General features: G+C 35.2%; 1 protein-coding gene across 1 annotated transcript in view; it reads right to left on the reverse strand.

The window, feature by feature from the left end:
- NCOA1 (nuclear receptor coactivator 1) overlaps nucleotides 1–13,499 on the reverse strand; it is a 258,345-nt gene that overhangs the window by 44,798 nt on the left and 200,048 nt on the right. Inside the window, 2 exon segments of the mRNA XM_036872881.1 lie at nucleotides 5,436–5,604; nucleotides 6,871–6,988. Of these exon segments, the coding sequence (XP_036728776.1) occupies nucleotides 5,436–5,604; nucleotides 6,871–6,988 (287 nt within the window).

Here is a 13,499-nt window from a genome sequence, read left to right on the forward strand (position 1 = left end):
TGGAAATAGAAAGGAGAAAATACAAGAAACGTTTAACAAGGACCTAGAGGAACTAAAGAGCAAACAAACAGAGATGAACAACACAATAAATGAAATTAAAAACTCTCTAGAAGGGATCAATAGCAGAATAACTGAGGCAGAAGAACGGATAAGTGACCTGGAAGATAAAATAGTGGAAATAACTACTGCAGAGCAGAATAAAGAAAAAAGAATGAAAAGAATTGAGTACAGTCTCAGAGACCTCTGGGACAACATTAAATGCACCAACATTCGAATTATAGGGGTCCCAGAAGAAGAAGAGAAAAAGAAAGGGACTGAGAAAATATTTGAAGAGATTATAGTTGAAAACTTCCCTAATATGGGAAAGGAAATAGTTAATCAAGTCCAGGAAGCACAGAGAGTCCCATACAGGATAAATCCAAGGAGAAACACGCCAAGACACATATTAATCAAACTATCAAAAATTAAATACAAAGAACAAATATTAAAAGCAGCAAGGGAAAAACAACAAGTAACACATAAGGGAATCCCCAAAAGGTTAACAGCTGATCTTTCAGCAGAAACTCTGCAAGCCAGAAGGGAGTGGCAGGACATATTTAAAGTGATGAAAGAGAAAAACCTACAACCAAGATTACTCTACCCAGCAAGGATCTCATTCAGATTTGACGGAGAAATTAAAAGCTTTACAGACAAGCAAAAGCTAACAGAATTCAGCACCACCAAACCAGCTTTACAACAAATGCTAAAGGAACTTCTCTAGGCAGGAAACACAAGAGAAGGAAAAGACCTACAATAATAAACCCAAAACAATTAAGAAAATGGTAATAGGAACATACATATCGATAATTACCTTATATGTAAATGGATTAAATGCTCCAACCAAAAGACATAGACTGGCTGAATGGATACAAAAACAAGACCCGCATATATGCTGTCTACAAGAGACCCACTTCAGACCTAGGGACACATACAGACTAAAAGTGAGAGGATGGAAAAAGATATTCCATGCAAGTGGAAATCAAAAGAAAGATGGAGTAGCAATTCTCATATCAGACAAAATAGACTTTAAAACAAAGACTATTACAAGAGACAAAGAAGGACACTACATAATGATCAAGGGATCAATCCAAGAAGAAGATATAACAATTATAAACATTTATGCACCCAACATAGGAGTACCTCAATACATAAGGCAAATACTAACAGCCATAAAAGGGGAAATCGACAGTAACACAATCATAGTAGGGGACTTTAACACCCCACTTTCACCAATGGACAGATCATCCAAAATGAAAATAAATAAGGAAACACAAGCTTTAAATGATACATTAAACAAGACAGACTTAATTAATATTTATAGGACATTCCATCCAAAAACAACAGAATACACATTCTTCTCAAGTGCTCATGGAACATTCTCCAAGATAGATCATATATTGGGTCACAAATCAAGCCTTGGTAAATTTAAGAAAATTGAAATCGTATCAAGTATCTTTTCTGACCACAACGCTATGAGACTAGATATCAATTACAGGAAAAATTCTGTAAGAAATACAAACACATGGAGGCTAAACAACACACTACTTAATAACCAAGAGATCACTGAAGAAATCAAAGAGGAAATCAAAAAATACCTAGAAACAAATGACAATGAAAACACAATGACCCAAAACCTATGGGATGCAGCAAAAGCAGTTCTAAGAGGGAAGTTTATAGCTATATAAGCCTACCTTAAGAAACAAGAAACATCTCAAATAAACATCCTAACCTTACACCTCAAGCAATTAGAGAAAGAAGAACAAAAAAACCCCAAAGTTAGCAGAAGGAAAGAAATCATAAAGATCAGATCAGAGATAAATGAAAAAGAAATGAAGGAAATGATAGCAAAGATCAATAAAACTAAAAGCTGGTTCTTTGAGAAGATAAACAAAATTGATAAACCATTAGCCAGACTTATCAAGAAAAAAAGGGAGAAGGCTCAAATCAATAGAATTAGAAATGAAAAAGGAGAAGTAACAACTGGCACTGCAGAAATACAAAGGATCATGAGAGATTACTACAAGCAGCTATATGCCAATAAAATGCACAACCTGGAAGAAATGGACAAATTCTTAGAAATGCACAACCTTCCAAGACTGAACCAGGAAGAAACAGAAAATAGGAACAGACAATCACAAGCACTGAAAATGAAACTGTGATTAAAAATCTTTCAACAAACAAAAGTCCAGGACCAGATGGCTTCACAGGCGAATTCTATCAAACATTTAGAGAAGAGCTAACACCTATCCTTCTCAAACTCTTCCAAAATACAGCAGAGGGAGGAACACTCCCAAATTCATTCTACAAGGCCACCATCACCCTGATACAAAAACCAGACAACGATGTCACAAAGAAAGAAAACTACAGGCCAATATCACTGATGAACATAGATGCAAAAATCCTCAACAAAATACTAGCAAACAGAATCCAACAGCACATTAAAAGGATCATACACTATGATCAAGTGGGGTTTATCCCAGGAATGCAAGGATTCTTCAATATACGCAAATCAATCAACGTGATACACCATATTAACAAATTGAAGGAGAAAAACCATATGATCATCTCAATAGATGCAGAGAAAGCTTTTGACAAAATTCAACACCCATTTATGATAAAAGCCCTGCAGAAAGTAGGCATAGAGGGAACTTTCCTCAACATAATAAAGGCCATATATGACAAACCCACAGCCAACATTGTCCTCAAGGGTGAAAAACTGAAACCATTTCCACTAAGATCAGGAACAAGACAAGGTTGCCCACTCTCACCACTATTATTCAACATAGTTGTGGAAGTTTTAGCCACAGCAATCAGAAAAGAAAAAGAAATAAAAGGAATCCAAATTGGAAAAGAAGAAGTAAAGCTGTCACTGTTTGCAGATGACATGATACTATACATAGAGAATCCTAAAGATGCTACCAGAAAACTACTAGAGTTAGTCAATGAATTTGGTAAAGTAGCAGGATACAAAATTAATGCACAGAAATCTCTTGCATTCCTATACACTAATGATGAAAAATCTGAAAGTGAAATTAAGAAAACACTCCCATTTACCACTGCAACAAAAAGAATAAAATATCTAGGAATAAACCTACCTAAGGAGACAAAAGACCTGTATGCAGAAAATTATAAGACACTGATGAAAGAAATTAAAGATGATACAAATAGATGGAGAGAAATACCATGTTCTTGGATTGGAAGAATCAACATTGTGAAAATGACTATACTACCCAAAGCAATCTACAGATTCAATGCAATCCCTATCAAACTACCACAGGCATTTTTCACAGAACTAGAGCAAAAAATTTCACAATTTGTATGGAAACACAAAAGACCCTGAACAGCCAAAGCAATCTTGAGAACGAAAAACGGAGCTGGAGGAATTAGGCTCCCTGACTTCAGACTATACTACAAAGCTACAGTAATCAAGACAGGATGGTACAGGCACAAAAACAGAAATATAGATCAATGGAACAGGATAGAAAGCCCAGAGGTAAACCCATGCACATATGGTCACCTTATCTTTGATAAAGGAGGCAAGAATATACAATGGAGAAAAGACAGCCTCTACAATAAGTGGTGCTGGGAAAACTGGACAGCTACATGTAAAAGAATGACATTAGAACATTCCCTAACACCATACACAAAAATAAACTCAAAATGGATTAAAGACCTAAATGTAAGGCCAGACACCATCAAACTCTTAGAGGAAAACATAGGCAGAACACTCTATGACATAAATCACAGCAAGATCCTTTTGACCCACCTCCTAGAGAAATGGAAATAAAAACAAAAATAAACAAATGGGACCTAATGAAACTTAAAAGCTCTTGCACAGCAAAGGAAACCATAAACAAGACGAAAAGACAACCCTCAGAATGGGAGAAAATATTTGCAAATGAAGCAACTGACAAAGGATTAATCTCCAAAACATACAAGCAACTCATGAGCTCAATATCAAAAAAACAAACAACCCAATCCAAAAATGGGCAGAAGACCTAAATAGACATTTCTCCAAAGAAGATATACAGATTGCCAACAAACACATGAAAGAATGCTCAACATCATTAATCATTAGAGAAATGCAAATCAAAACTACAATGAGATCATCTCACACCGGTCAGAATGGCCATCATCAAACAAATCTACAAACAATAAATGCTGGAGAGGGTGTGGAGAAAAGGGAACCCCTTGCACTGTTGGTGGGAATGTAAATTGATACAGCCACTATGGAGAACAGTATGGAGGTTCCTTAAAAAACTAAAAATAGAACTACCATACGACCCAGCAATCCCATTACTGGGCATATACCCTGAGAAAACCATAATTCCAAAAGAGTCATGTACCAAAATGTTCATTGCAGCTCTATTTACAATAGCCAGGACATGGAAGCAACCTAAGTGTCCATCAACAGATGAATGGATAAAGAAGATGCGGCACATATATACAATGGAATATTACTCAGCCATAAAAAGGAATGAAACTGAGTTATTTGTAGTGAGGTGGATGGACCTAGAGACTGTCATACAGAGTGAAGTAAGTCAGAAAGAGAAAAACAAATACCGTATGCTAACACGTACATATGGAATCTAAAAAAAAGAAAAAGAAAATGGTCAGAAGAACCTAGGGGCAAGACAGCAATAAAGATGCAGACCTAATAGAGAATGGACTTGAGGATACGGGGAGGGGGAAGGGTAACCTGGGACAAAGTGAGAGAGTGGCATGGACATATATACACTACCAAACGTAAAACAGATAGCTAGTGGGAAGCAGCCGGATAGCACAGGGAGATCAGCTCGGTGCTTTGTGACCACCTAGATGGGTGGGATAGGGAGGGTGGGAGGGAGGGAGATGCAAGAGGGAAGAAATATGGGGACATTTGTATATGTATAACTGATTCACTTTGTTATAAAGCAGAAACTGACACACCACTGTAAAGCAATTATACTCTAATAAAGATGTTAAAAAAAAAAAATACTGGTCATGATACACTAAAGTGATCGTTTAACTACAAAGTCTGAAAAACGCTAACCCGGAAGTTGGAATGTCATGGAACATATAGGTTGAAGTCTAGCATGAATGAAGGACAAATTAAGTCCTAAAATAAGAAGTGATGATATAAAATATGGATTCTATTCTAGGGGGAGCTTCTAAGATTATGTTCCACAGTAAAAGCCTAAAACTCTCTAATTCTAATTATTTCTAATTCTAATTATTACGATATTTTTGTTTAAAAAGCCCATTATTTAACTATTATATATTTTGATAACTTTCACAAGGGTAAATTATAAAACAGCTAAAACACAGTGAGAGTAATACGGAAAAGTCTTGCTTTAAAAATAAGTTTCTAGCTTTCAGGGGTCCATCATTTAAATAATGCCAACTTTAGTAAATACCTGAACAAGTTTGTCAATTCCCAGAGCTCTGTCTAGTTCAGCTAGCTCAGTTTCATCTTTGCCACTGAGGAAGGATACCAGCTGTTCAAGAAGAGCCTTCTCATCATTTCTTCCTTCGACTGTTGTTGGTGGACAGAGAAGCTCATCTAACTGTGAACTAATGCACTGGCTGCAGAATCAAAAGATAAGAAAGTTTAAGACTGATATAGCAAATAAGTACTCAACCTTAAGAATGCAAATACACACACACAAACACATATATATGCAAATATAGTTCTAGGAAATTCTCTGTTGAGATGCTTTTTTAACCAATTCTTATGCAATGAAATTTTCTATACTTAATGGGCAGAAATTTATGAATGTTTGGTATGTAGCTTGAATATATTTTTCATTATTTTGTCAATCACTGAATTTTGTTTCCATATTCTTCATGTTAGCTTACAGAAATAGCCTGAAAAATTAACCATAGTTAAGAGAAAATAATTCTTAACAGAAGTAAAAAATAAAAATCAACCAAAAACTCAGAAAAAAATCATTTAGTCTATATCAAGATTTATACTATTTATTCTATGGGTGCCATTAATTATTGATAATTGAACCATAATCAAAACAGTACACATTATATTACTTAATTTTCAAAGATGATCAAATTATATTGATAACATGACATGATTACCATTTACAAAAGAAATCAAACTAGAAAAATGAAACATGCTCAGTGTTAAGCGATAAATTGTTGATTACATGCAGGAAATACGTAGTCTAATCCAAACTGATACCAACTGATGCATAAAACTTGGAAATACATAGAAGATAATACTAGTACTAATACTACTTGTATAATAATGTAATTATAAGGGTTCTTCTTTTGGGAAGGTGAATGGGACTACAGTTCACAGTTAAGGCTCCACACTCAATATTACCTACTCATCCTTTGGTTGCTATATATGAGATATAGTCTATGTGTTGGAATGGAGCTACCCGTGTGGATTAAGAAATTAAATTCTAATTAAGATGGGACACTGAGTAGATGTGGAAAGTACCTTCCCTTCTTATCCACTCTTGCTCCAAACAAAGAGAAAAGCTGGACAAAATAAAGAGCAACACAGTTGTTGTGCTGAGGCCAATTCATCCACAGGTCCCAGGAATTTTATGGTAATCAATCAAAGAAAAGTAAGAGATGAAAAATAAAACAACAGCTGCATACTCTTATCAGCCTCCTGATAATTACAATGTACACTAGCCTTGCAGTCATGCAGTAAATAAATCTGTTTGATTTGGTGTCCTCCTCCATCCTTTTCTTTTCATTAAACTTTCACTTCTATTAACATCTCACAAAATACCAATGCAGGCTGGAATCTAGTTTGGGAAAAGTAGTTCTTTGCTGTAGAAGTTGGTATCTGATACTTCATAATATACAAAATGTATTACTCACTCCTCTGGCTTATTCTGATTTACAGCTGTCACTGTATTATTTGTCCATGAAACCTGATCACCACTTCCTGGTTGTCCAAACTGGTTATCAATTGCTTCCAATTCCAGCTCAGGTAATCCTGGTTAAAGAAGAAAAGGTAAGAAGTCAGGACATATTACAATGGAAGATAAGATGATAATACTTTTAAGAAGTAATATATTGTACAGTAGAGTGAGATTTCCCCTATAAAATACTACCTCAGTGATACAAAAGTCACTTATTCAGAAACTTAAATTATCTAGAATGTGACCACATAATAAGTAAATGAGAAAGTGAGAAAAGGTCTCTGAATCAAAGGCAGTCCGATGTTAAAAGTTTTTATATATTACCGTAAGAGAATCACTTAGGACTTTGTCTGAAATTATTTATTTTAAAGACAATCATAACAATTTGGTTAAGTGCTTATTCAGTCTACATCATATTAGAATATGCTATAAGTAGGGACAGTGTTACTGTCATAAAATGAGAGCTGCAAGTAAAAGATAAAATATGTTCTATAAAAGGCAGGAACAGAAACTAAAGGGCACTGCAGTCTGGGGACAAAACTCTACAGTTGTTAACTGAGAATATAGCTGTACAATAACAGTACAATTAATTGATGTCTATAATGATGAATGAAAAAAGGGGTTGAATTATGTCTTGTAATAGAAGAAAATAGTTTGTGCACTTTAGAACATTTTTGTGTGGGCAATTTTTTTGAAAGGTTTATTTCTGTACTATTTATAGTAGGAAAGAACTGTAAATAACCTAAATACCAGAAATTTGCTGATTGATTAATGAATTATGGTATAGATATTTACAACATGCTGATAAATGAAAAAGAAAAAAAGTATAATCCAAGACATTATGTTCAGGATGATTCTGTTTTTATAAGCTATTTCATATATATTAATAGAAAAAATGCTGGTAGGCTATATATCCTTGGTAGATTTTAGGTTGTGAGATTAAGGATTACTTTATTTTCTTTTAGTATTTCTCATGGTTATTTGTAATCTCTAAAGAGAACAAAATTCATAGGTTGAAGCCTTAACCTCTAGTACTTCAGAATATGACTGTATTTGGGGACAGGGCTTTGCGTGAAGTGACTAAGTTAAAATAGAGTCGTTAGGGTGGGCTCTAATTTAATATGACTGGTGTTCTTAAAAGAAGAGGTGATTAGGACACAGACAACACAGACAGAGGGACGGCCATGAGGACATAGTAAGAAGGAAGCCATCCGCAAGCTAGTGAGGGAGGCCTCAGAAGACACCAAACCTGCTAACCCCCTAACCTTGGACTTCGAGCCTTCAGATTGTGAGAAAATAAATTTCTGGCAATAAAATACCACTGGTCTGTGGTATTTTACTATTATGGCAGCCCTAGCAAACTAAAAACAAAAACAAAAACTAAGAAAGCATTGGTGGCTTAAGAAAAAACATAATTAGGTAGAATTCCTCATTCTAATGAATGGAGAATAAGTAGATTTAAGGATGCTCCCCAGATTTATTTAATGCTGGATACTGATCATTATTAACTATACAAAACATGTTAGGCTCACTTTTATGTGAAATATACTCAATATTTAGTATGAATGAAATATAGGAGTCCATATAAAAGCACATTCACTTCTACATGCAAAGAATTATAGCCTGCAATTAAACTTGTCTTCTTTATCATGACAAATGATAGAGAAATCAAATTCTAAAGGATTCTGGAAAAAAAAAAAAAGCAAAAAACAAAGCAAACAAAAAACACCAACAACAACAATAAACGGTGATAGGAAAGTAATCACTTAATTCCTCTCATTACTTCAATCAGGAAGTTGGTCAAAGATTATCTAAAGCTGTCTCATTGCTCTGTTCCACACATTAATTTTTCAATCTTATTCCATTTTAGAAATCTAACCTAAACAAAATAATTATATTTAAGAGTCAAAGAAAATTTATATGGCTGTCTACCATCAATACTTAGTATTACAGGATAGTTTATTTGACTCAGTAATAGGACACAGTATCTCATTTTAGTAGTCTTGATGGGAAAAAAGGTTAAGAAAACAAGTTGGATAAAATATTTTCAAAATAAAGTAAGATTCACGTGCTAAATCTGGTGAAAAGGGGAGGAAAATCCAAAGAAATCAATCACTGATTCAATTAAAAGCCATGTTTGCATAGGCTGTATGCTTAAAAGAAGTTGGTTTTTATTCTAAAAGTCACTTCAACCTTTAGGACTTCCTTTAGAAACGCACTTACAAAAAAAATTCGAGGATTTGCTGGAATGTTTTACGAAATACACACTTTCTCTCTCTTTGTCCAGGGAATAAACCTACTATTTTTGGTCATGTTTGTGTCTCTATTGCAAACATGAGTAAGTATGTATATATGTTACACAAGACAGGAATAGTAATTTTTAAAGGGACCCATTACTGCATTTACTAGTCTCTGTTGGAGAGAGGCAGCTGAAGCGGGGGTAGAAAACAAGCTCTTAGCGATTCTTGATCAAGCTATTAATGGTTTTGTTTTTTTTTTAATCATCTGAGCAAAGGGCTCAACATCATATTTTCTCCATTTTAAACATGGTTAAAAGAAAACTTTATATCCCCATGAGCCACAGTGATTCCAGCTTAAAAAACTTATATTATTAAAAAATTTAAAAACTTCTGCAAAGTAGAAAGCATTGTCTAATCAAGAGAGTGGCTTTTGCACACTTTACTCCACTAAGAGTTGATTCAGCATCTAGTGATTGTGATGTTCACAGTTAATTTTCTTCAGCTGTTGGTAAAGAGACTTCTGGTTCAGTTTTGTGTTACATTTGGCTGTTAACTATGCACAGCAGTTACAATGTTTTATTTGACTAATTTCTCTACTATACAAAAAGAACTATAAATCAATAAGATAAAAACTGAATAACCCAATAGATATATGGTCAGAGAATATAAACAGGTCACATGAAATCATTGAAAAATGATCAACCTAATTCACAATAAAAGAAATACAGATTAAAACTACATTGAGATACTTAAAAAAAAACACATCAAATTGGCAAAGATGAGAAAGTGCATAATTCAACTTATTAGAAAGGATGTGTAGAAAGAGGAACATTATCAGTTAGAGTGTAAACTGGCATAAGAAAGGCCATTTGGCAAAATCTGTCTACCCTTTGACCCAGCAATTCTGTTCAGAATTTATATTTCAGATATACTCTCAAATGTGGTCAACTATCTCTACATAAGATTATTCATTATAGTTTTGTACTAGCAAAATGCCTACCGATAGCCAGAACACACTAAACACAACCTCAGAAACAGGAAACTAAAAATGGAGTTTTTAAGTACTGAAAATATTTTATGTGAAACATTTATTTTTACAGTTATGAACACTATTAATGTACTACAGATTAATAATATTTTAAAAATAATCATCTCAGAATCTGTATGTTCATAGAACATAAAAACAAGCACCTCAGTAGGTCATTCCTTACTTCAGTGATGTTGCCAATGTTCAAATATTTTTGAAATTCTTCTAGAACTGTCTTAACCAGTATACAAGTTCTTCAAGAAAATACGACTCCTTATAACTACATCTAATTTTGGTTCTGATGTTTTAAAAAGTATTATTCTTTTCAGATCAACAAATTTGGCTCCAAATAACTTCACAAAACTTCAAAAGTCAAATCCACCCTCAAGGGATAGAAATTTAAAGATGGTCAAAAGGACACAGTAGAGGTTCTGAAGGTACTGCCAAGAAAGCACATTATGTATATTTTGATCAACATCCTCCTAAGTTGTCTCTTGATGTGCTCTTGTAGTACATTTCTAACAAAATTATTTAAATCACTTGGTCACACTGCATGGGTGTGTGTGTGCATATAAACAATGTGTTTTGAAACCAGGCAGACTGAAATTTAAATCCTGGTTCTGCATATACTAACTGGATAACTTTGGGCAAGTTTTTGTTCGTGGGTGTTTTCTTTCTCTGGAACTTATGACCTTAGTTTCCTCATTATGTAAATAGACCTAAGGAAAATTTCTGGTTCAATGTGAAATATATCATCTATATTTTATTTGATGTGTAAAATTATCACTGAAACAAAAGAAATTAAAAGGGGAAAACAAATCTACAGCTGAAGGAGAGGCAAAAGAAGCAGCATGGCAGCTGACTAGAACAATGAAGAATTTCTGAAAGATAAAACAGATGGAAAGATAAAACTGATGGTGAAATTGACCTAAACTAAAAACCTTACATCAGGACAAAGAGGAGATTTTCCAAAAAGGGGGTTTTTCTCAGAAGAACACTAGAACAACTCCAGGTTCAGTGGTCATTCGAGCGGGTAAAGGAACAGGCCATGGGTGATTGCTGGGATAATTAAAGGACAACTGAACAGCTGTCACCAGGCCCTGCTCTGAGTGCAGCTGACTCTGGCGTCTGCCCATGGGATTAAAGTGGTGAGTACATGACTCAGTGTGGGAGTTCTGCCCAGGGAATCTCCCAAAGTGGGTGTGAGGGCTGCCACAAGGGATTTCCCCATCACCAACCCCCACTCCTTCACAACGACAACTAAGAATCAGGGCCTCTATAATCAGAACCTACATTCACTGCCAGAGCAAAAGGCCTCTCACTTTAGCTAAAGAAACACTCTAGCTACCAAGATGTTTCATTCTAGGTCTTTTTCAGTATATATGGACAGACAGCCCTGATTTACCAAACATTCAAGAAAAGTCAACAGCAGAAAAGAAAGATAGCAAATTTGACAAAGAAAGAAAGAAACTTTGAAGGAAAAAGGGTTGTTACAGAAAATAGATGAGCCCTAAAGTAATATGCTAAATTTATTATCACACAGATTTAAAAGTCTATCATATACATAAATGGTAATAGACTTCTATGAAAAAAAATTTCTAAAAACGTGATCGCCACAAATAAAAGAACTCAATAGATTGACTGAAGAGCAGAATGGATATGGTTGAAGATTCAGTTTTGATCCAGAAAATCTGGCCCAGAGACTCTCTCAGAATACAGTGCAAAGTATGACAGAAAAGATAAGTGACATGGCAGATAGATCCAGAAGTTCTAATAGGTATATCTCAGGTGGTGAAATACTATGATAATTAAACTGTCCTATGTGAGACCTTTGGACACAAGGTTAAGACATGGAATCAGCTACTGGATAACGGACTCTGGCTCTAGTGAAAAGTAGTGGTGGGCAGTGTAGAGGCTAGAGGGGGCAGAGAATCAGAGGCTGTTCTCTTCCCTTTATAAGCTATCGTATTTTTGTCCTCATCTTTTTTTCTTTCTTTTTCCTTCTCCAGTCTTTTGTTATCTTTTCCTTTCTCCTGTCCAACTTGTCTCCTTAGCCTTATGCCTCTTGAAACCTTTTTTCTTGTCGGTATGGAAACTTTGTAAACACTGTCTGCAGCTATCACCCTCCCCTCATTTACCTCAATTTCTTCCCCTCTATGCTTCTGGCCTTCAGCAATACTACAGCACAGGGTTTAACAGATTCTGGCCTATTTACAAACTTTTATACATGGAGCTGTATTCAGGGAAGGAAATCTCAAGAAAGAAAAAAGAGCTATTTGCCTCAAGACAGATTATGAATGAAAAACACTCTACTTTCACAGACTTGTAGAGCTAGAAGACACCTTCTATTTTTTTTTAATTAATTAATTAATTTATTTATTTTTGGCTGCGTTGGGTCTTGCTGCACGCGGCCTTCTCTAGTTGCAGCGAGCAGGGGCTACTCTTCCTAGAGGTGCGTGGGCTTCTCACTGTGGTGGCTTCTCGTGTTGAGGAGCATAGGTTCTAGGTGCACAGGCTTCAGTAGTTGTGGCACACAGGCTCAGTAGTTGTGGCTCGCGGGCTCTAGAGTGCAGGCTCAGTAGTTGTGGTGCACGGGCTTAGTAGCTCCGCGGCATGTGGGATCTTCCCAGACCAGGGCTTGAACCCATGTCCCCTGCATTGGCAGGCGGATTCTTAACCACTGCACCACCAGGGAAGTCCCCCTTCTATTTTTATTAACTTTAATTTTCATCAAATTAACACATATACATAAATTTAAAAATCAGGACCAAAAGGCCTATTATGAATAAAAGCAGTTTCCTGTCTTGCCCCTTCCGATCCTTTAATTATTTCCCTTTCAACAGAGGCAACCATTCACAACTTGTGTAGCTGTTTTCTTTAGCATTTGCCTAATTATTTCTAAAATATCTCCATTTTAGATTTCTGACTCCCCATCATGATAGATGGGGTTTTAGTTCTCTCACATCACCTCTCTTATTACCTCCTGTGCCCTCAATTCCCTAACAGAGATCACAGTTCTTTATAAAATAAAAAGTTAATATTTAGATTCTTACGACTACACAAATATTACTCACTGCTAAGGCATGTCGTGTACTATGTTCAAACATCCTTTCTTATATCATGATTTCTTTTTTCTGGAGTTAACAATTATCTTATTTTTTTTCATTTTCCTGCTTTTCTAGGAGAAATTTTTGGATGCTTCAACATTATTGACATAAATCTATCATTAATATTTCCTATAAACTCAAAGACATAAATGTAATTTCTCCCTTGGAGGCTGCCTTTCCAGAGGACTCAGGCCCCCTGCTCCAATCAACA

The sequence above is a fragment of the Balaenoptera musculus genome, chromosome 13 (genome assembly GCF_009873245.2).
Source record: "Balaenoptera musculus isolate JJ_BM4_2016_0621 chromosome 13, mBalMus1.pri.v3, whole genome shotgun sequence".
Lineage (NCBI taxonomy): Eukaryota > Metazoa > Chordata > Mammalia > Artiodactyla > Balaenopteridae > Balaenoptera > Balaenoptera musculus.